This window comes from Urocampus carinirostris, chromosome 11 (genome assembly GCF_059441175.1).
Source record: "Urocampus carinirostris isolate Australia breed hairy pipefish chromosome 11, RoL_Ucar_1.0, whole genome shotgun sequence".
In the NCBI taxonomy this organism is placed as follows: Eukaryota; Metazoa; Chordata; class Actinopteri; order Syngnathiformes; family Syngnathidae; genus Urocampus; species Urocampus carinirostris.
Genome location: NC_142359.1, coordinates 38,927,497 through 38,948,886, shown reverse-complemented (window position 1 = coordinate 38,948,886; position 21,390 = coordinate 38,927,497). Strand labels below are relative to the sequence as shown.

General features: G+C 39.3%; 1 protein-coding gene across 1 annotated transcript; it reads left to right on the top strand.

Annotated features, from left to right (window-relative positions):
* The first annotated feature begins 4,257 nt into the window (after positions 1 to 4,257).
* Positions 4,258 to 18,306, top strand: LOC148357320 (amphoterin-induced protein 2-like). The gene is made up of 3 exons (XM_088348694.1): positions 4,258 to 4,425; positions 7,360 to 11,986; positions 17,904 to 18,306. The coding sequence occupies exon 2, from the start codon at positions 7,425 to 7,427 to the stop codon at positions 8,862 to 8,864; it is 1,440 nt and encodes a 479-aa protein (XP_088204820.1). The 5' UTR covers positions 4,258 to 4,425; positions 7,360 to 7,424; the 3' UTR covers positions 8,865 to 11,986; positions 17,904 to 18,306.
* The last annotated feature ends 3,084 nt before the right edge of the window (positions 18,307 to 21,390 follow it).

Sequence of the window (21,390 nt, the reverse complement as noted above, 5' to 3'; positions counted from 1 at the left end):
TCTTCCCACAGTTTTACAATCAAATCATGACTGCAGAAATAAGAAAGTCTCCATTCTCTCCTTAATCGTCCTCAAACTGGCAAAGATGGACCTTCTGCGACTATCTCCAATGGCCTTCCCCTTTGATAGCTGGCACCATGGAAACATACATTTGTCTGTCACAGTGTCCTGGGTGGAAAGCTCATAATTACCAGCGCATTTTGATTAGACCCAAGTCCATAATAAGGCATCGGCCTCGTTCTCGCATCACTTCCAGCTAATGAAATGGTCTCGTCTTTCTGCAAGGACAATTATGATTGATTTTTTTCTTTTTTTCTTTTTTTAGTTCAACCTCCTCTCCAGTTTGCACGTCAGGAACTCAATACACCCGACAGTGGGAAGATAATAGACACAAGAGGAAAAAAGCAGACAGCTAACGTGGCACCAAGCTGAGATTAATTGTGCAAATGCAAATCTACAGAAGCTGCCATCTGGTATTCGACACAAACAAAAGCAAACACCGTTCTTGAATTGATGTGGAATGAATTCACAAAAGCCACTATTGATGTTACAGGCAACATATTTCCTACTTAGTACTTTTCCCCCAGAATTGCTTTCTTCAGCAGTTGAAAAAAAAAATCCCCCAAAAGCGTATACTTAGCTGTTTTTTCAGGCCCTTTAGAGTCTTGGACTACATTGTGCAACAGCCAGTGTAAATAATGAGGCTGCAGGGTTACCGCAGGGAGAAATGGAAAAAGGCATCTTCAAGGGCACATATGTTTAATTGCCATGATGGTATCTCTTAATGGGGCAAATCCTCCCTGAAAAGAAACCATTAAGTGTATAATGCGGTTTCAGGCTCAAGAATGGGCTTCATATCACTCCGGGTCATCACTCTAGGTTTGCGTCACCCTCGTACCCTGGCATCATTCCCTGTCAAAGGGGGTCCAGAGCGTTCGGACCCACGTGGTTATATTGGAATCATGATTTGTTTTTTCTCTTAGGACATAATTCATCTTGATGCATCCATCTAAGTAGATTTTTTTTCCCTTATTTTGTTACTACTAAGTCACTATTATGGTATTATTATGTTGTGCAACTGGGTTATAAATATTAAGAATTGGGCTAAGATAAGATCTGTCAGACACAAAATCATCTTCCTCGAAAAAGGGCACCAAGCGATTACATATGCTATACTGTATAATCTATGGCAAGGTCACCAACCATTTTGAAGCTAAGAGTTACATTTTGTTACTGATTGGCAAACAGTGCTGCACCAGTTTGATATGCATTTCTAAAATGACTATTTATCAAGTTATTACTATGTTGTTACTATGTTAAAACCAGAATGTATTTTTTAGTTGAGTTAAAATAGGCTCAGTCAACCACTAAAACACCAGTAAGAAATCAAATTCCCTGGAAAATCACAATGACCACTGGTGAACAGGGCTACCTGGGGCCCGTGGGCACCACGTTGGAGACCCCTGATCCATGGACTAATTTAAAAAATATGTTTTCAGAGTTATTATTAAATGGAGATTATTTGAACAATAGATGCCTCTGTAATGTGTAGTCCAGCTTTGGGAGTGATGGGTGGTACTGCTGACATTCATTGCACATATTTAAAACTACGAGTCATTAGTTGACGCAATGCAGCTCATTTTGCTCTTGTGCTTCTATTAGCATTGTCATGAAGGCTGGATTAAATCAGTTGCAGGGCCTGAACTAGCTCGCAGGCTGTATGTTTGACACCACTGTCCTAACCCTTGTTATCATTTTTAGGGGGAAATAAAATGTTTTTTAGCTTGACCCATCATTGTTACAGGTATGCCTTACTGAGTTCCACTATTTTTACTTTTTCCTGCGAGGGCCACATAACTTCCTTCTCCGATGTGGGGCCGGGGTCAATTTGTAACAGAAAAAGTGTGACAATTTCATGAGTGCCTAAATGTGAAAAAAGTCATTATTTTCCAAAAAGCCACAGTCAAATAACCCTTTTGGACTCTCCTCGGAACAAAAGTCAGCAAATATAAAGTAAAACTATTAATGAAATACAATAATAACCAAATTATCTTGTCTGAGTAATCCACAGAACAAAAGTCGGAAAATAAATACTAACACTATCTATGAAATAAATAACAACCAAATAAAGCTTTATGATTTCTTCATACATGAATCATTAAACTTTCTGTTGGGTTGTGCACAGGCCTAACAGGTCCGAATTTGACTCAGTTGTCAGAGCACTGGACTACCACTGGCATAGATCGCCTGCAAAAAGGCAGTCGATTTTATCTCATTATCATACTATGTTTAGTCATGGTGCCAGAGACAAAATGTAAATTTGTTATGCACATCACATGCTAAAATGACAATCAATTCAATTCTATTCATCTATTCTTTTCCAAGCATTTTAAGTTGTTATGCGACAAAATCTATTGTCATATAACATGTGAAATGCACAACAAAGTTAACATTCGTCTCTGGTACTGTGACCAAAGATTGTCATAATGAGATAAAACCCAATGACTTTTCAGATGTCACTGGTTGTATAGTGGTAAGAGTTCTACAAGCTTACCTTCCCAACCCGGGCTCAAATGCTGTTGCGACCGAAAAATGGCACCCAAACTTTGAGGTTTTTTTCTGGTAAAATTGTTTATAAAAAGGCGCCTCAAAATCTCTTTGGTATTGTTCGAGGCGGCTACCAAATGTGAGTGTTGGCTGTGTCCGGCCCGGAGGTCGTAGTTTTGAGACTCCTGATTAGATGAAGACTTCAAAAATGTTCCTAATTTACATCAATTGAAAAGTTGGTATACTATGCGTATTTTAGAAGTGGTTCCCCTACGAACCATGAATACTAAAGACAATTATAATATTGAGCTTCTTCATGTATTATACTGTATGTTGTGGGAGTCACTGGTGATACGATTATAAATTTAAATTTCTTTGTTTCCTAGTTTTCATTTCTGGAGTATGGTGATTTATTTTTTTGATATTTTGAGTATGTTTTCCCTGCAAGGAAAAAAATGGAATATGGGTAATGTTTCCATGGTGCAGTGGTTAGCACTTTCACCTAATATGCATATGCTGGCCTGGAGTGGGGATGGGCGCCACCTGGCTGTACTTGCCTAAGACACACCACAGGAAATGTGCCTTACAACTCTAGTGGTTAAGGGATTCAACCAACCAATCAGATTATATCTTATTATCACACTATATTTGCTCACAGTACCAGAGATAAGCGTTAATTTTGTTGTGCGTTTCATGTGTTACAATTACAATAAATTTTATCTTGTCTAATGCACAACAAAATTATAATTCGCCTCTTGTACCTTGCCTAAGAACAGTGTGTCGATGAGATAAAACCCAGCCTTTTCATATGACATTTATATCAGTGTTTCTCAACTAATGATTCAGGACTCAAAAGTGCCTTGGCAAAATAATTCTAAGAAAAAGCAACTGGGCTCTCTGTGAATGGACAGGTCTGATGCCACCGAACATTTTGAGTTTGAAGTAAAAAATAATCAAAATTGGCTGGGTTATTGCACTTGTAAGGTTATTGTCCAAATAATGTGCGCCAGGGGTCGGGAACATTTTTGACCCAAAGAGCCACAAAAGCAAAATATTCATTTTCAGACAAAATTCAACACAACCGCCAAACCTGCTTTCCAGACAAAGGTTATTTCTTAAGCACTTTTTATTTCTCTCTGTGTCATTTGCCAAAACAAGGTATTTTGGTACAACACTGACTGTGGAGTTGAGAATGTGCCCTATTTATATACACAGTATACTGGACTGAACGTTCTATTTCAGTATCAACTCAGTATAATATCGGGGTTTAACCACCCAACATTGAAACGCCATAGAAAACCTTGTTAGAGTTATATTCTATCTCTGAGCCAGATTTACTCATGAAGAGAGCCACGTATGGCTCGCCAGCCATCGGATCCGAACCACTGATGTACACTGACATCCGTTGTGTCCCCAAAAAACGCATGGCTCGAGGGTTAATAAAATCTCCAAAGGGAAAAAAGGCAGGATTTCGAGAGGACATTTTTAATTTGTCTGCTTGACCTGTACACTCTTTGGTTAGTCAGTTGACAGGGATGCAATTCAACAATGTCAGCGTGGCGGCGTCGGGTAGCTGCTGTGCGTTCGCGTGCGTGTCTTGTGTGTGCTTGTCTGGTTGCGTAGCGGTGGCTTTCGTCTAAATAAATAAATAAAATCCTTCTGTCCCCTCCCACCGGCGTCACGCAAGTCAACCTGCAGGTGAACAGTTCATTCGCGGCTCGTCTCTTTTCCCCATCGCTCCTCTGGGCGCGTCTGCTCTTTTTGCATTTGATGTTCCCTCAAAAAAGGATTTTTTATTTGCACACGCGTGGACGTAAAATCAAATGCGGACGACAGAATATGTTTGTTTGAACGGTCGGCAGCTACGTGGGCGTCAAGGTGAGCAGACTCGTCGCTCTTGACTTGTATTGAAAGCTCTTGGCTGGACAGTTGGAAAATAACTATTATTTGCGTACTTTTAGCTTTTAATGTCAAATGGCAAACTTTCATTTGCATTTGTTTGGAAAGTGTATTTTATTAGAGCCAGATATTAAAATAAACATACCGTTTTTAACGTATATTTCAATGCAATAACATACCTGCCAACCTTAGCAATTCCCACTATTACTGTAACTTGTTAATTGTCTTAAACCAGGAACAGAACCAATAAAAACTACCCCAAAAAACGTATTGACTTGAAAAGGCGTCGTTGGCATTCATTGGGTTACGTAATATTTGGCTTATAAAAATCAAATCTGAAATGGAATCACCTGGATCACTTATTTGCAGGAGGCTTACACAATTTTTGAATTAAAAGCAATTATTTGTAAAAAATCTGGAACAGTAACATTTTAAAAAATATTAAAAATTACCCCAATTAAAAAGTAAATGAAGTGAAAGTCCGTCCTTGGCACTTGGTGAGTTAAACCTTTCAAAAACAACACGGAGCCCATTTACTCTTGCAAGACAGACTTTGTAGAATAAGAAAAAAGATAATTTGTGTAAACAAGTTGATTTCATTTACCAAATAAACAACACAAACAATTATTTCAGCATCATTTTTAGTTATTTCCAAACTTGCAGTAAATTTAATGTTGCTAATTATATGTAATAGTACATTTTTTTAAACAATTCCCGTACAAAGACGGAGTACACAATTTGAAATAATCAAAAGATGTATAAAGTAAAAAGTGCATAAGTTGACCCATATGTTAAATCTTGTGAAAATTTCCACACACAAAATCAAAGAAGTACATGCACTTAGTAGTATTTTTGTTTCTTGCATTTGTTTGAAAAGTGTATTTTTTTAATATTAAAATGTTAGAATAAGCATACCACTTTTCTGATATTTCAATGCAATGATAACTTCTTGTTACAGCATTACCTAAATATACTGCAAAAATGTATTTTGTTTCTCCATTGCCATAAAATGATGCTTATAGTATAGTACAATATAATTATTTAAATAATTAAAGCATTATTCTTATTTTAAGTTTTAAGTATCTTTACACTGAAATAGAATTTAAAAGATGTTTAAGTTTAAATAAGCTATGTTCTGCTACGCAGTAATTTTGTTCATTTCAAGAGAAATTTAAAAAAAGAATAATTCTTATATCAACAGCAGATTTTGCTTGATACGTTTGCTCATTTTAAGACATCACTTTTAAAGAAATAACATCTTACTCCTCTAATGAAAAAAGAAAAAGCCTCATTAAAATAGGCAAATTATTGTATCCAGAAGATGCTTGATTGTTTTCTTAATTTTAAGACTTTTTTTTCACAGAAAAATAAATTCGTACACCAACAGCAGAAAATAATGCTTATTTTAAGTATTTTTTTTTCTTCAAATGTCAAGAATAAGCAAACTTGTTGCATCCAGAAAAGGCTTTATAGTTTTGCTCATTTTAAGAAATGCCGTCTTCCCACATTACAACCAAATACTACTATCCACCCGATTTCAGATTAGACAGTTTGGCTTATTTCAGGTATAATTTTTATATTTCACTATAAAATTAACATACACAATCCTAAATTAGGGAAAAATAAACTTAAAATTGGCAAAAAAAAGTGAATTTAGCAAGATGGTATTGCTGGTGAGCTGCACTTAAAATTTCCTTTTCCAGCAGACGGTATATCATTTTTAAAATAATGTATCATCTGCTAAATAGGATTATTTTAGAGACAATATTTCCCACTTAAACAAGAAAAAAGAGAACGTATCTTAAAACAAGGACAAATTTAAAAAAATCTATCTTCACCCATTTGTAGAAATCTTTGCGTATTGTTCAGTCATTTTAATGTATTTTATCTTTTTTTCTTGAATGAAGTAAGCAAACCTTTAGCTAGCAACTGGTGGATTCATTTCCTGTTTTAAAATTATACTTATGACCAAGATTAAAAAATAATAATAAAAACAACCAGGTAGCACGGCGACGCAGTGGTTAGCGCGTGTGCAGGCACAGTTCTAAGGTCTTGGGAACCTACTGTGTGGGTTCAAATCCAGCTACCGGACTTCCTGTGCGGAGTTTGTATGTTCTCCCTGTGCTTGCGTGAGTTTTCTCCGGGCACTCCGGTTTCCTCCCACATTCAAAAGACATGCATTTCAGGTGGATTGGCCGGTCCAAATTGTCCCTAGGTGTGAATGGGCGAGCGAGTTGTCTGTCCCTGTGTGCCCTGCGATTGGCTGGCAACCAGTTGAGGGTGTCCCCTGCCCACTGCCCGATGATTGCTGGGATGGGCTCCAGCACCCCCGCAACCCTACTGAGGATAAGCGGTGCAGCTAATGAGATGAGATGAGATAAAAACAACCAATCATCTCTGGATATTACAGTTTTGTGAGATTAAGTTTCTAATTTTTTTTCGAGTAAACCAAATAACATATCTTAAAATTAGAATTATACTTCAAATTTTCTGCCAATGGAGTAATAATTTTTTTGCTATTAATAAATTTCTTAGCGTTAAATATATTTAAAAAAATCATTGAATTCAAACAAGTATACCCGAATCAAGCAATTTCTTTGTAACGTAAGTCAATAATACAAAATGGAAATATAATTTACAAAATAATATTGTGCAACTGGTGTTAAGTATTCCAACTCAAATGTTAATTCCCAGAGTGAATTGTTTTTTAATTTACGGAGTGTGCCTTAATGCAACCAGTGCGTGACTGGTGAAAGCACCCTTTGAATGAGACTGTATTAAACATCTTTTAATTTACTAATTGAGCCGATGCGGTAACAGAATCAATATAGAAAAACAAATAGGAGAATTTAATAAATCCAGCTCAAAGCAAGATGAAATAATGCCTTCGGTTTTGGTATGATTGTTCCACAGTTCTTCGGACATGTGTAAACAACGAGAGACCACAAGCTGAGACTCAGTCTTAAGGGAAAAGCAGGATGCTTCCCATCTACGGCGTCTTCCTACTCTTGTTTTGCCTCAGCTTACCCAGCCAGGCGCTAGGTTGCCCGTCCGGCTGCGTTTGCGCTAGTGACATAGTTTCCTGCAGCGGCTGCAATCTGTCTGCACCGCCCCCTGACCTCCCAAGCTACGCTTCACGCTTAGACCTGAGCCACAATTCCCTCACTGTGCTGCCCTCCAATTGGAACAAAAGACCTTTGGACCGACTCAGCGCTCTGCTCATGGGTCGCAATCGGCTCTCCAGAATCGAGGCCAATGCCTTCAGGGTGACACCTCATCTTCTCTACTTGGACCTCTCATCCAACAAACTGTCAGCACTTGATTCGTCTATCTTTACCGAACTTGGGCAACTGAGAGAGCTACTTCTGTTTGGCAACCAAATGGTCCAGATCAATTCTAACTCATTTAGTGCTCTCCACAATTTGGAGAAGCTCTACCTGTCTGGGAACAGATTGACGTCACTTCCTGAAAGTTTGTGGGATAAAAAAGGACCTCTCAAGCTGAGCTTTCTGGATGTATCACAGAACCAGCTCACCAAGGTTCACGTTGACCTGCTGCTATCTCTGAGCCGGCAGGGTGGAATTTATTTGCAGGGGAACCCTCTCACGTGTAATTGCGCTTTACTGGCTCTGCTTCAGTATTGGTCTTGGAGACAGTACAGACCCCTGATGGATTTTAAAGATTACTACCCATGTAGGGATGATGTAGGCCCTGAGTTGAATTGTAACATGGAGGAGGAGGTGTCAAATGAGGCAGCGAGCTACCAAGCGGATCCGGGGTCATGGCTGCAGTTGTCATGTCCCAGTTTCGTTTCGCCGGTGATGAAGGATCCAGCCGTGTTCTGGTTGACCCCCACGACGGTGCTAAAATTATCTGATCCGAGTGCTCGATTCGCTGTCCTTCCGAATGGCACCCTTGAGATAAGGGGAGTGCTGGTGGAAGATTCAGGCGCCTACGTGTGTGTTGCTCCACGTGGGCGAGGACGCGACCTTGACGGGTCTCCGGAGGTCAACCTGGTCGTGGGAAATGCCAGCTCTGTCGGCTTGGCGCATCGAGGCGGAGGAGGGCATTTCAACACAGCTTTTACCACTCTGGCTTCTTGCGTGGTTAGCATCGTATTGGTGCTCTTGTACCTCTACCTGACGCCGTGCCGGTGCAGGGAAAACAGGGGTGGGCCCCCGGGAGGGTGCGGAGCAAGGGCCATTGTCCTCTGCTCGGACCCCAGGGATGTGGCGTCGGGGCAACGAAGGTCCAACAGTAAAAGGGTCGCATTCCTGGAGCCCCAAGTGGAGGGATGCGATAGCACCGGGGCCAAATCGCCGGTTATCAATACCGGTCACACTACCACGGAGGGGATTCTGAAAAACGGAAGTAGGACAGTGGGACCAATTCTTACAGACACGACCCTCGTTGTATAAAAAAACAACAACTCATTGTTATAGATGAGGTTAAAATATAACCTTTCAGGTTATTAAGCTCCAATTTCAGGAAACACATAAAACATGCAAACCTTTAAAGGGACATTGTGTATTATTAAACGATTCTTAGTGGTAAAAAAAACTTTTTTTTACCAAAATTTTATTAAAATAAAAATACTGAAATAAATAAATGAATAAATAGACAAACTATCATATAAACATGCCCTTTTTAAAATACACATAGGTTGAGAAATTTGTATCTATTTTAAATAACAAGAGCCTCACCCAAAGGGAGCTGACATAAATGTCCACATCTTGCTTCTACGGATACCCCAAAAAAACAAAAACCCTTTTAAAAGATTGAGTAAAAAAAATAGAAGAATAATGGTGCGGTTTGGTCACTACGGGTATTGGTAGATTGTATTCTTCCTTGTGCTTTATAGGACTTGTTTATGGTTGTATTACACCAGGGTCTCCAACGAGGTGCACCAGGTAGCCCCCGAAGAACACCCGAGTAGCCCGCAGACAGGTTCTGAGAGTAGCTCAAGAGTCATGGGTTATTGAGATTTTCCAGGGAATCTGATCTGTAACTGGCATGATATACCACTGGTTTACTGAGCTTGTTTTAGATTACTACTAATTATTAGAACAAGTTAATAACATGGTAACAACATTGTAATAACATGAAGTTATTGATGTAGAAATTCATATTACACTGGCAGCCCTTCATTTCGGTCTTTAACAAAAAGGTTGGAGACCCCCACAACACTGCATACAGCGCCATCTAGTGGTCAAATATTACACAGTGTCCCTTTCAGAACACAAATAAAACGCACAAACCTTTAATGATAAATTTAAGGGTGTATTATTAATTATTCGCCCAATAATACCCCCCCAAATGAATTTGAGAGACACTACTTTTGTGTAAAAATTAATGCGAAGATGGAATGTATGATTTCTTGCAGGAAAAAGTTGGATTGAGAATTTTTGACATTTAGTAAAAATCTGTTCACATGATTAGTGACAAAAGTTAACCCTGTATTCAGGGGTTGGGAACCTATGGCTGGCAAAGCTTATGTGGCTCTTTTCATGAATAAATATAGCTTGGAGATAAAATACAACCTGTGCAATTATTCTTTGTATCGTTATAAACAGATGAGAACACTGATATGCAAATGTTTCAGTCCAGTATATATAGGACTCAATTTTAGCTGCAGTCTACCTTCAAGGTGTCATGCCAACAGACCCGTTGTGGCCTTAAATCGCTAAAAACGAATTTGTATGGAAGCTCATTAAACAAACTACGTCCATTGTTGAGAAACTTTATGATGAAAAGCCACATATCAAACTTTAAACACCCAGAAGCTCTAGCAAAGCACCTAGAGCAATTTGATTGGGTGAGAGGACGGGGCGCGCGCACATCTCCTCCTCGGCCAGCGACGCTTGCACTAAAGGTAAATATGTTGCTACCCTCGTTTGCAGTTTTTTGTAATATTTTTTCAAAATAACTTTGCTTGCAACATGTTTTGAAACCATTATTTAGGACAAATATTGCAGTCAAAATGAGCCTTAACACTCTTAAGTAACTGCAGGATGGAGAGGCATTCTATTGGTATAATTGTATTGTTATGGGACAAAGGCTCTGGCATTGTTTTTAATTCAGAAATTGTATCAAATCATCATCTTTCACTCAGTGAAATTGAATGTCCTGAAGAATTAGCTTTTGTCTGGAGAGCGGGTTTGGTGGTTTTGTTGAATTTTGCATTTAAATACATGGTGTGGCTCTCTTCTTTGCTTTTATGGGTCAAAAAGGTTCCTGACCCCTGTATTAGAGGTAAGATCTTAAATTTGAGCCCGGCCTGACCCGAACCTGAAATTCGGTCAAAATTCCCCCACCTCCTCCCATATCCTCACAAATAATATATAAAATATCAGGTTTCTTGGGGCTCAGTCCCTCAAATCAAGTTAATTGTTTGGGCTTGGGCTGATAGCGCAATTTTTTTTTAGGCCCAATCTCACCCCTAGTGGGACATTACTTTATGTTCTGTCTTTTGAAGTATTCTTTCCTCCTTGCTTGAAATCAAATCTTTCAATTTCCTCTGCTAATGATTTTAGCCCAGGACTCAAATTAAGTTTGCCCGTATAAATCATTGCCTTTTAGGTTCATCCTGAAATGATCCTAACAACTTATGAGTAATGCATTTCTCAAATACATTTCCTCAGTGAAATTGAACTGATATTGTAGAGGAGATTAAAAACACAATCTCAATGCAGATGGCAGAACAGTCACACTCGGGTAGATAAGATGCCGCCAGCTTATTGTCAAGTCTGACTCACTTTTGGTAATTAAAAAAAACATTTTACCGTGGGGTAATGCCCCCAAAGAAACCGATCCAACGTTGTTTTATTATAAGTCAAACTGTGTCTTTTCTTTTGTTTCCCACGAAGGAAGGAGCAATACTTGGAGATGATAAGTTGTAACTATGTAGCACCTTCCAGCAAGACATGAATCAATGTTATATCCTGGATTATTTTATGAAGAATGAATTCATCTATATATGTACAATAGTGTAAATGTTTAGTGAAATGTTTTATTTCCAAATAAGTGACATTAAAAGGTCAGAATTTGCATATCATTGTGCTTTCACAGGTCATTGTAACTAACACCCTGAGAAACATAACTGTAATATTTTGGGGTATCCATATCTAAAAAGGAAAAAAAGAATGAATAACTCACAAGACATAAGCAAACCTAAGGCCAACATCGCAATTTCGACCATTTTGAGTGTTGACTAATGCTAGCTGCATACTGAATGCAGACTGAATTTGAATTTAAATTATTTCTATGTGAAGTCAGCCAACTTGAATCGAAAGCGTGTGGTCGGTTGAACTGAATCGAAATGAATGTGAAGTCAATTGAATTGAAAGGATGTCAACATATGACCATTGATTTGAAGTCAAATTTAAGCGAAGTCAATGTGAAGTCAATTGGAGTTTAATTGAAGAAAACTAAGTTTTATTGAAATGAAATTGAATAAAAGTCAATGTGTGGTAAAATTAATTTACCGTAAGTTGATTTGAATCATAGACAATTGAATTTTTATCAAATTGAATCAAATAAGGTTTGAACAAATTTATTGACACTAATATTAAAATAAAACAATCATGACAATCACAACAGCAATCAAGCACATTCATAATATTATGTTCCAATATGATGTTATTACCAGCAAACACATAGTGAGGATTTGAAAAACCCTTCTCGAAAATCCTATTAGCAATCAAACATATTCACAATTTCATTAAATGACATCTTTGTTAGTGTCAATAGATCACCAACAACAGAAAACAATTATGACCAACACAACAGCAATCATGCATATTCACAATATTATATTCCAATATGACGATTTTAACAACAAACACAATGTGAAGTTTGAACAACCTTTCTCGAAAAAACTCAATAGCAATCAAGCATATTCACAATTTCATTATATAACATCTTTGTTAGTGTCAATAGATCCGTCCACGCCAAAGTTGATTGTCCTCGGTCTGAAAAAATCCACCGACTCCAACAGCAGCAAAAACAAAACCGACATCCATTAAACAATTTCAGAGTTATTTTCTTTCAACAGTAGTTAACCAGCGTGTAAAAGGCAATACTATTGTGCAAGGGCGTAGCTCTGCCATCCCACCCTCCCAAACAGCACTCTTACAGTCCTCTTTTTGGGTCTTCTCCAGGCCGTTGCTGCCGGGACTCCCACAGTGTAGCTTCCGCTGCTGTCGGGACTCCCACAGTGGGTCCTCTCAGGCCGTTGCTGCCGGGACTTCCACAGTATATCTCCCGTTGCTGCCGGGACTCCCACAGTGTAGTTCCGGTTCCCATCTCTGGGTGGGTGCAGACGAGTCTTCTTTATGGCTGCGTCCTAGCCCCGCCGCTCGCAGATTGTATGGTATCCGCAGCCATTTGTAGCACAGCCACAGGGGGGATCTGCCTGCACCTCCATACCAACAGGTTTCTGGAGGTCCAGATGGCGTCCTTGATGGCTGCGAGAGTGAGCCAGTCCCTGGCAAAGTCGTTCTGAGACCTCATCGACCGACTCACCCCGTAAAGCACGTACTGTGCATCAGGGACCTCCCCTGCTGGCAAGTCCGGGAACTTTCCTAGTTGGTCGGCCATTGTCCACAAGACCTCGGCAGCGCTGCACTCACAAAAAAGGTGTCTCACCGATTCCTGGGCGCCACAGCCAGGTCGAGGGCACGTCGAAGTCGCCGACATACCTCGGTGGTGCATTACGGCTCTGACTGGGAGAACTTCATGAGCCACCATCCATGACAAGTCTCTTAGTCTGTTTGGGAGGGCAGGATGATTCACGTTTCTCCAAACCGTTGTAGGTTCGCCAAACGCAAGCCCCCGCACAGGGCTTACTGTTGCTCGCTCTTGCACAATAGCAATAAGGGCCCTGTGGTTTTGTAAATTGTGACATTCTTGTTTTTCCAAATCAAACTTCTTTAAAAAATCCCTAATAAAGAGATGTGTTGGTGGCAAGTTAAATGAAACTGGAATCAAACGATTGTTTGGTACAAGCTTTAGCTTCCGCAAATATGAGCCCATCCAAAACCGGGTCATTGCTTGACTTTTCGGGTTGTTGGGTGGGCCCACAGCGTTTTGGAAGTGGAGAGAGACATATTTGCTTCCCAGGAAAAGCTGGAGGTCAGGTACTCCTTTTCCCCCTTTTTCCTTTTTCTTTTTCATTGTATCTCTTTTTATCCTTTCCCACTTTGATCCCCAGACAAAGCGAAAGATGGCTCGGTCCAGTTGTAATAGCACGTTTCTTTTGGGCATAAAAACTAAACTGATTGACAAAAGCATTGGTAGGATGATCGCTTTGATGATAAGGACCTTCCCCTCTATTGTCATTTTTCTCAGTGACCAAAAAACAAGTCTTTGCTTAACTTTCCTTGTCATGTCATCCCAGTTGGTCTCGCCTCCTCCATCCGCATTGAATTTTATCCCTAGGATTTTCTGGTCTGTCTTTAATACCGTCAGCGGGAGTCCTGCCTTTTCTGTCTCTTTCCACATTCCATAAAACTTTACTTGTGATTTTTCTCTATTTAGCCTTGACCCAGACGCCCTTCCAAACAGGTCAGTCAAGTCAAGGGCTCTTCCAACAGATGCGCGGTCAGTACATAAAATATTAAAATCATCCATGTACAAAACACACTTGATAATTTGTCCCCCACTTCCTGGGATATTGATCCCTTCGACAAATCTATCTTTTCTTAACATTTGTGCCAAAGGTTCAATGCAGAGAACATAGAGAAGCGGAGACATAGGGCAACCTTGACGTACACCGCAGTTGACCTCGATTGCTTCCGATAAATTCCCGTTAATCATGAATTTGCTGAAGATGTCTCGGTATAGCAGTCCTACCCACTTGATGTATTTTTGGGGAAAACCACATTTTTGCAATACCCTGAAGAGGTATTGGTGCGAGACTCGATCAAAGGCTTTTTCAAAGTCTAGGTTTAGGACCGCTAGTCGCATGTTTCTGTCTCTCGCATAACAAATGGTGTCACGGATCAGCATGAGACTGTCGTTGATCTTCCTTCCCACAATGGCACAGGTTTGGTCTGGATCAACCAAGTCTCCCAAGACTACAGACATTCGTGTCGCTAGAAGCTTGCTGAAAATTTTACAGTCCACATTTAAAAGTGTTATAGGTCGCCAGTTTTTTAAGTCAATTTTGTCTCCTTTTTTGTGCAATAGAGTAACTATCCCTATTCTGAAACTGTCTGGCATATTGTCTCGACTGGAAAATTCGTTAAAAACCGTAATCAGATCTGGTGCTAAAATATCCCAAAAAGTCCGGTAAAATTCGAGGTTGAGTCCGTCCTCCCCAGGTGATTTGCCTTTTTTCATAGCTTTTATGCAATCATTCAGTTGTTCTTGGGTAAAGTCTGACGTTAAAAAGGGGTCTTGACGCACTGATCTTGAAATATGATCCAATACATGCCCCATTTCATTCTCATGTGTTTCTTTCTTTTCAAATAATTTTTTGTAGTAGTCTTCTACCAATCTGGTTATTTCACTACTTTCCTTTGTTATTTGCCCGTTTTCGTTTTGAAGTTTAAAAAGCCCCTCATTTTTGCTCATAATTTTTTTAAAAAAGTAGCGTGTACATTTTTCCCCTTCTTCTATTTCTCTTTCTCTGCTTCTTATTATGATGCCTTTACTCTTTATTTCCGCCAAAGCGTTAAGTTCTTGTTTGGTCTCTTTGATTTCATCATTAAAGTCCATCCCCTTTTCTGTTAGGATGAAATAGCGTTGGAGTCTTCTTTGTAGACCCGACATGCGTTTCATCTCTTTAAGTTTCTTGTTTTTCCCTGCATTTTTAAAAAAGGTCTGTGTTCGTTTCTTTGTCATTTCCCACCATTCTGCTCGAGAATCATACGAGTCTTGAAGGGTCTGCCAGTCTTTGTAAAGCTCTCTGTATTGTGTGACTATAGCCTCATCCTCCAGCAAAGAGCAGTTTAACTTCCACAAACCCTTCCCAACAGTCATACCTGAAGAGAATGAGAGAGAGCAGGACAATAGCAAGTGATCCGAAAAAAAAACAGGAATTAATCTTGCATCACTCTGTGCTAAACCCCTTGTAAATATGTAGTCTATTCGAGAGGCTCTGGCATTGTCACTACTGAACCAGGTGAAGCCCTCTTCTCCTGGATGTATGGATTTAAAACAGTCCACCAGTTTAAATGTCCGGCACATGTCTTGTAATAAAGTTGATGTTTTATCTACTTTAAACTCCTCATCGGTCCTCTTTCTATCCTTCCGACTTAGGATGCAATTAAAATCTCCTCCCACGATTAGTGGTTGATGGCCTAGCATATGCGACTGGATGTCCTCTAAAAGTTCGTACCTGAGATGTCTGTCGGCATGGCCGTATATGTTAATTAGGTTAAAATCATTCCCTATATAAGAAAGTTTTGCTAAGATTGCGCGTCCTTCTCTCATCACAGTACTCCCCTTTATGATGAGTTGAGGGTTGTTTATTAAAATGGCTACCCCATCGTTACGGTTTTCATTCGAGCCACTCCATAATGAAGGATATGGCCAAATCTCTTCCCACTGTTTATAATTTTTTAGAAAGGGGATGCAGCATTCTTGTAGTAAAAACACATCTGTTCTGATAGTTTTTAAGAACGATAAAACACTGTGAGCCTTAATCTTTGATCTCACACTTCTCACATTGATAGTAGAGAATGTAATGTTCATAATTGTGGTTAAAGTATTTAAACTAGTTAGACAAAACCGGGGGATCTGAGTCCATTCTTTGGTGATCATCAAGAGTGTCACCTGTGTCAGACATATCACTTAAGAGTAGTACTTCATTTGGAGATTCACCGGGGAAAACTCTGGAATCCTCCGACTCTCTGTCTGTGGTTCCAGGTCTTCCCCTTTTTTCTGGGTTAGGGGGAGAGCCAGAGGACCTATCAAGGGGTCTTTTACTTCCCTGCCCACAAAGGGGCAGATTTTTTCCTTCCCCGACTTCCTCCATCTCAACTTCATACAGTTCCCTTGTGGGCTTTTTTGTCGGCAATCGGCTTTCTTCTAAATCTCTTCCCTTTGTTTCCGGTGTTTTCACCACCCCCAATTTTGTCTTACTTTTACCCCTCTTTCCAGTGCCTGTAGGGGTTTTTGGAGAGTCGTTCACCTTTTCAATTTTTTTGTCTTTTTCAAATTCCGGTAGTGGCGTAGTAAAACATTTTGTTATTTTGGACTGTCTTCCAGGCCCTTCCTGATTAATATGTGTTGTCTTTTCTATTTGTTTGTCTTGTCCAAATTCAGGTATTTGATGAAAAATCGAATTAGAATTTCCAGTTCCTTCCTGACTCAAATTTGATTCTTTGGTCTCTCCTCCAGAGGTTTGAGGTGTATTTTCAATTTGTTTGTCTTGTTCATTTTCTTTGTGCATTTCTTGTTCATCTTCATTAGATATTTCCATAACTTTATTCATTTTCTGTTCATCTTTATTGGGTATTTCCATAAATTTATTAATTTCTTGTTCATTTTCATTTTGCATTTCCATAACTTTAGTCATTTCATTGTTTTTGTTGTCTTTTTTCATTTCATTGTCTTTGTTGCATATATTAATTTCATTATCTATGGTTTCTGACATCATTTCATTGTCTTCTGACATCATTTCATTGTCTTTGTTGTCTTTGTTAACTGCCTTCCTAGCTTTCAACTTGTTAGCAAACGACTTTGGGCAGTTCCTATAGAGGTGGTTCGTTTCTCCACAGAGATTACATTTTCTGCTATTGGTGCATTCTTCAAAGGAATGTCCAATTGTCCTGCACTTTCCACAAAAAACTCGATCACATACCTCAGCTAGATGTCCATGCTCACCACATTTGCGACAGAGTTTCGGTTGACCTTGATAGTGGACAAAGCCACGGTTTTCCCCCAGGAATATAGTCGACGGGAGCTGTTTCAGTCCCTGAAAGCCCTGAGGATCTTGCAATTGCTGGATGGGTATCCTCCAGGCACAATTCCAAACGCCTTTCTCATCCCTCACCTTCATAGCTGGTCCTTTTATCAAGCAATATCTACTCAACAAAAAACATATATCCTCAGCATTCACCATTTCGTTAAACATCCTGACAATAACTATCTTGTTGGCATTATCAGACAGCTTCTCCACTATAAAACCAGAAAACTGGGGCCTCACCCCCTCAAAACGATTCCAAAACTCTTGATAAAGAGCCGCCGTTACAAAACTTACATCAAAGCCCTTGCCAGAAGTCAAAGTTATGACGCAATGCAAGTCCTCCATTTTAAACTTCAGAATTTTATCAAGAAACTTGTTCATAAAATCAAGTCTTGACATTCCTACATCTTTGAATAAGAATCGCACGCAATTATGTCTCCGCCCGTTGGCATAACGCCCGGCCATGGCAGGACTCTGCGGAAGGGAATTCCCTTCGCACGCGCACGGCCAATTGAGTGAGTCTCGGAAAAATATCCCAACAAAGAGGTCAATAAGAGGTCAATTGTATTGAGGTTCAATTGAAACAGTCCACTTCATTTAAGTGTAATTTATTTTAAATCAACGTTAAGTTAATTGAGGTTCAACCGAATCGGAGTTATTGTAATGAGTTGTAATTATATTTAATTAATTAAAGGTTGATTGAAGTAGATTAATCATAATAGAAGTTGAATTGAATCAAAGTCAATGTGAATTAAGTTGAATTTAAATCAAATTAAATTAAAGTAAACGTAAGGTCAATGAAATTAAAGTTAATTCGAATCAAAGTCACCGTGAAGTCCATTGCATATTATTCAATATGAATTGAAGTTGAATTGAAGCAAATTCAATTAAATGAAGGATGGATGAATTTCCGGGGCAGCACGGCGACGCAGTGGTTAGCGCTTGTGCGGCACAGTTCTAAGGTCTTGGGAACCTCCTGCGTGGGTTCAAATCCAGCTCCAGACTTTCTGTGTGGAGTTTGTATGTTCTCCCCGTGCTTGCGTGGGTTTCCTCCGGGCACTCCAGTTTCCTCCCACATTACAAAAACATGCATTTCAGGTGAATTGGCCGGTCCAAATTGTCCCTAGGTGTGAATGAGCGAGTGAGTTGTCTGTCCCCGTGTGCCCTGCGATTGGCTTGCAACCAGTTCAGGGTGTCCCCTGCCCACTGCCCGGAGATGGCTGGGATGGGCTCCAGTCTCCCCGCGACCCTAATGAGGATAAGCGGTACGGCGAATGAGATGAGATGAGATGAATTTCCATGTGAAGTCAATTGAATCTAAGTTGAGCTGAATATAAGTCGATATGAAATCAGTCAAATTGAATCAAAATTAACGTAGGGTCATTTGAGTTGTAGTCAAATTCAATCGAGAGCAATCGTTAATCAAATAGAAGTTCAATAAAAGTCAATTGAAGTCAATTAAATTTAAGATGAACTAAAGTAAAGTCAATATCAAGTCAGTCAAATTGAATAAAAGTAAAAGTGAATCAGAGTTAACATGAAGTCATTTTTGTGTCAGTCAAATTTAATCAGAATCAATTGAATTGTTGTTGAATTTAATCCGTGTCAAGTGAAATCAAATTAAATTGAATCTAAGTCAATATTCAATTGAAGTTCATTTTTATCAAAGTCAATGTGAAGTCAATTGAATAGAAAACAATTTTAATCAAAGTCAATGTGAAGTCAATTGAATTAAAATCCATTTTAATCAAAGTCAATGTGGAGTAAATCAAATTAAAACCTATTTTAATTGAATTCAATGTGAAGTCAATTAAATCAAATCAAAGTCGTTGTCAAATTGAACTTCAGTTGAATGGGATCAAAGTCTATGTGAAATCAGTCAAATTGAATCAAAGTGTGAACTCAATTGAATTTCAGATCAATTCACTTAAGTTAAGGTAAGGTAAATTGAGCTGAGGTCTAATTGAACCCAAGTCAATATAAAGCCAATCAAACAGAGTTTGAATCAAATGAACAGAAGTCAATGTGAATTCAGTCAAATAGAATCAAAGTCAATGTAAGGTCCATCTAATTGGAGTTCCATTTGAATAGTCTATGCAAAATCAAAGTCAAATTGAAAGATGGTCAATGTGAAACATCGAAATGAAGTCAAATCAAATCAATATGTTGAGTTTGTGTCCTTGTTTTGTTGACATGGAAACTGGAGTCTGTTTGGCATATAGTAGCATGAAAACTCAGATACTAAACATATGTACTCCCATCTAAAAACTCATCTCATCTCATCTCATTAGCTGTACCGCTTATCCTCAGTAGGGTCGCGGGGGTGCGGGAGCCCATCCCAGCAATCATCAGGCAGTAGGCAGGGGACACCCTGAACTGGTTGCCAGCCAATCGCAGGGCACACAGGGACAGACAACTTGCTCGCTCATTCACATCTAGAGACAATTTGGACCAGCCAATCCACCTGAAATGCATGTCTTTGGAATGTGGGAGGAAACCGGAGTGCTCGGAGGAAACCCACGCAAGCACGGGAGAACATACAAACTCCGCACAGTATGTCCGGGAGCTGGATTTTAACCCACACAGGAGGTTCCCAAGACCTTAGAGCTGTGCCGCGCACGCGCTAACTACTGCGCCGCCGTGCTGCCCCATCTAAAATCTGCGTATATCAAAATATTTACTCTCACGAGGCTACAAAGGATACCAACAGTAAACGGCACGTTTTTATATGGAATGTCTTCAAAAAGAAAATCTTGAATTTGTATTCAACAGTTATTTTTGAGCTTTTGAAGGTCACCTATAGGAATTTCTCTTTCTTGAAAATAAAAAGTGCTTTTTTCTCACCCTTGCTCATTGCTAGCCAGATGTACGGACTGACCTGACGAGAAAAGTGTCATATTGGTGTCACCCTATGAAGAGAGGTGTGACATCCATTCTCCCTTTGTCGGATATTTTTGGTTCGGTGGCGTTGTTCCCAAGGTGCAGGGAAGCTTGTGTTCCTCCTGTCCACCATCTTTTCGGTTTCATCTCGTTGGATTGTCTGTCATCACTTTTTAAAATAAATAAAAGAGTGTCTTTTCTAGATCTTGTCTTGTTTTCTGATTCCAAGACAGCATTGCAGTTAACCTTCGCTCTAATGAGGTTCAATTTTCACAGTCTTTCTGCTTCACTGATTTGCATTGTGGATTGTGTTCTGCATTGTGATTGGCCAAGATAGTGTTTCTCAATTATTTTCTGTCAGCCCACACTGGTCATTTTGATTTGTAAAACAAAAAACGAGAATTCATTTTACTCTATCTCTGCTTTAAACTGCACAATTATTTTATACAATACATTTAAGTGGAATTTTTTCTTGATTTGTGTCGTGACTTATAATTGGGGCACTATGGTGGGTCCTGAAATCAGAGCAGTGGAGAACCACCACTGTATCCACCTTAAACTACATATTATTTTCCTTTCCCCAAAACATAAATGATTAAAACTTTGTGGAGTTTGCGCGTATAACAAGTTATGTTCCTAAGGTGCCTGTCTGCTATTGGGTGACCTCATATAAAATGCTGGAATGCTATTGGTTTGGTTCACAGCTTCTTGAAAAACACAGATATGCTATTTGCCGAACTACCTCCTACAATGCCTTCCTCTATCTTCATCCAGTTCAAGATCTTATGTGCATCATAAATACTTTGTGAGGACAATACAATACTGAATAATTTATACTGTATATATTTTTTATCAGAATAATGTTTGCAGCGATGTTTAATGGAGAAGCAAAAACATGATAACCTTGGAAACAAAGCTTGCAATTATCAAGAAATACAAAGAGGGCGCACAGATCACTTCCCTCGCTAAGTTGTATGGCCATAACCAACAACGATCAGGAATATTATTGAAAATAATGGGGCAATTAAAGCAAGGAAATCTTCTAAGGGGATGGCAATCTTTGCAATTCTACCTCTGCACCCACCGCCAACTCCACTATACAAGCATAAGTCACATCAGACCAAAGGTAAATAAAATGTTCATAATGTGTA

Excerpts from the sequence above, each read along its gene's own strand:
- LOC148357320 (XM_088348694.1), top strand. The coding sequence starts at position 7,425 with ATGCTTCCCATCTACGGCGTCTTCCTACTCTTGTTTTGCCTCAGCTTA.